Source organism: Penaeus vannamei, chromosome 6 (genome assembly GCF_042767895.1).
Source record: "Penaeus vannamei isolate JL-2024 chromosome 6, ASM4276789v1, whole genome shotgun sequence".
NCBI classification, from domain to species: Eukaryota; Metazoa; Arthropoda; class Malacostraca; order Decapoda; family Penaeidae; genus Penaeus; species Penaeus vannamei.
Genome location: NC_091554.1, coordinates 39,092,514 through 39,095,013, shown reverse-complemented (window position 1 = coordinate 39,095,013; position 2,500 = coordinate 39,092,514). Strand labels below are relative to the sequence as shown.

Here is a 2,500-nt window from a genome sequence, read left to right as displayed (position 1 = left end):
CCACTGACAAGAGAAATAAAGAAAATAATGCAGCAAGAAAAAGAAAATAAAGAACACTGCATTGCAACAATGGCATATGCACCAGCTAGGCTTTAAAGATAATGAAATTGACAGCAACATGGAAGATAAAAAAGGATAAAAAAGAAGGAAAATGCTGAAACAATTAGCATGAAAATGAGTAAAGAGAGTATGAGATGTAAAGAATAAAAGCATAAGGCATACAGTTGTAGAGTATTAAGAGGCTGAGAGAAAGAGAGAAAGTGAGAGAAAGAGAGACAAGCAATAAGATACAGGCAGTGAACCCAGTGTTGGGATACAATGCTGTAGTAAGACACTTAATGATAAGAGGGAATAATAAAACATTAGTAGTTATCGTAAAAGGGATAAAAAAAAATATATATATACATATGATGCCTATTCAAAATGACTTACCTGTGATTGTATTTTCTAAGGGTTTTCAAGCCATATTTGCCCTCTTGCGAGCACTTGGACACCGGGAGACTTTCTAGGTTGGCCATCAGGAGGTTGATAGAGGTCTTGAGTTCTTCGAGGTACAGGGACTCCATCTCCTTCACGACAAACTTGGGCATCAACTTGCGATTCTGGTTTGACCAAAAGACTAGCGTCAAGATTGTTTTTCTCTCATAATTTGTACATGTTATAATTCAGTGACCATGTAAGAATGAGCTATCCACATTTCACAGTCTTTTTTCTAAGTGAAAAGTCTAGTGATAAATTTCTCTTACAAGTGGTTGACTAATAACTTAGTTTGCTAATACACTTTGTACAAACGAGGGATACAATTCAAAAAGTACATATAAAAATTATGCATATAGGATTGGGTTAGGTCCCCTTTCTTTTCTTTCAGTTTCAACTTTACGCTATGTTGTACTCTGCAACTCCTGAATGCAGAAGCATTAAAAAATCAATGCGGATTAATGTTACAATGTATGTACATGTATCATCTATTAGCAAGGATATGTAAGCAATACAAGGTTAGAAAAAATATAATTTAAAATCTAGTGGAAAAGGTCAATAGAATGAGTTATTATTCACAGTAGTTTCAAACAGGAAATGCATAATAATACTTAAAAGTAAGTCCCAGGCTGTAAATAGCATAACAGTTCCAGAAAGTCATCTAGAGTTGCAAGTTTCAGATGCAAGAACTAAGAAATGCAAAAAAGAAGCAAATCAAGCACCTCAAGTTTGTGCCATGGAGCAAGACGGAGAATGATCACTTCTACGACACCATATTTTGCAGTGTTTACACAGCATGGGCATAGAATAGTCTATAAAACTTTGAAAACCACTGAAGATCAAAAGACAACAAACACAAGTTTATGATAAATTATAAAACCATAAATGCATGATTATAAGAATTTTATCATCCATCAAGACCAAGATTCAATAGTTATGGCCCTTACTAAGAGCAAACTACAAAAATCGGAGTAGATGTATGTTGTAACATTTTATTATCATTCACTTTCATTTTCAGTCAGTTATATAACCTAGGTTAAATATATAAATGCAAATTATTTTGCCCAGTGTTTTACTATTGGGGCAAGTAGCAAGATCTTTTTTCTTGTGGTGCACAGAACCAATCCTTTTGCCTAAAAATATCATAATGGGGCATATATTACATATAATAAAGTCATTGCTGAGAACTGTGCCACAGAGCAAAGCTACAAAAGATAATTCTAATTACAAGAGTGATCTCAGAATAGTATCTAAGAACATCAGAGAATATATCATATATACATATAGATAAATATATATATGGAATACATGCCACTTATTAAAAATAAATAAATAAATAAAAAACACATATTATACAATATATTAATCCGAATAATAAATATATCCATAATTTTACCCACAGCCTTCATCCAATCTCTATGTTCTAGATCTACTAAGAGAAATGCAAACCTATGGCTTACTGAGGCCTCTAGGATAATTTTCATAATCAAACTTACTTCTGGATCTCTCTTAAGACCCTCTAACTCCTTTTTCAAAGACGTGGAAATAAGAAAAAATAAGAAAGGATTTGGTGGTGCAACAAAAATTGTATATAGAGTGGCAAAGGGGGTGGTGATGACAGGGTATGGAATATTTGCCTTGAGGTAAACATTTTGAAAGAAATGTTGCTCATTTACATGAGAACTGTAACACTATATAAATATTAGTGAAAGATTGGCTAATATTGACTTTTATTTTTTTACTTTCTCCATTTTATATTTGATATTTACTTCCACTTTTAATGTTTCACCAGTTACAGATTTAAATTGCTCAGTTTGTATTTGAAGCATACTGACTAGTGAAAACAAATAAGGAATATAATTATCATTATAATTATTAATTTCATCATCATCATTTGAAATAATCTTGAAAATATATAGGGTGCATGAACAGCTATCATCATAAAAACATCATATTGTTTACTGAAACTTTCAATAAACGTCAGTGAATTGAAAACAGTAACAATGGACCAATACTGCTTTTA

At 32.0% G+C, this 2,500-nt stretch overlaps 1 protein-coding gene across 21 annotated transcripts in view; it reads right to left on the bottom strand.

Annotated features, from left to right (window-relative positions):
- Cadps (calcium-dependent secretion activator 1) overlaps window positions 1-2,500 on the bottom strand; it is a 420,349-nt gene that overhangs the window by 158,336 nt on the left and 259,513 nt on the right. For 18 of the 21 annotated variants that reach the window (XM_070122966.1, XM_070122958.1, XM_070122975.1 and 15 more), the window contains 2 exons: window positions 1,974-2,003; window positions 433-602 (listed from right to left, as the gene is read on the bottom strand). In XM_070122966.1, the coding sequence (XP_069979067.1) occupies window positions 433-602; window positions 1,974-2,003 (200 nt within the window). The remainder of the gene's footprint in view (window positions 1-432; window positions 603-1,973; window positions 2,004-2,500) is intronic. The other 3 variants (XM_070122968.1, XM_070122980.1, XM_070122971.1) reach the window with 1 other exon arrangement.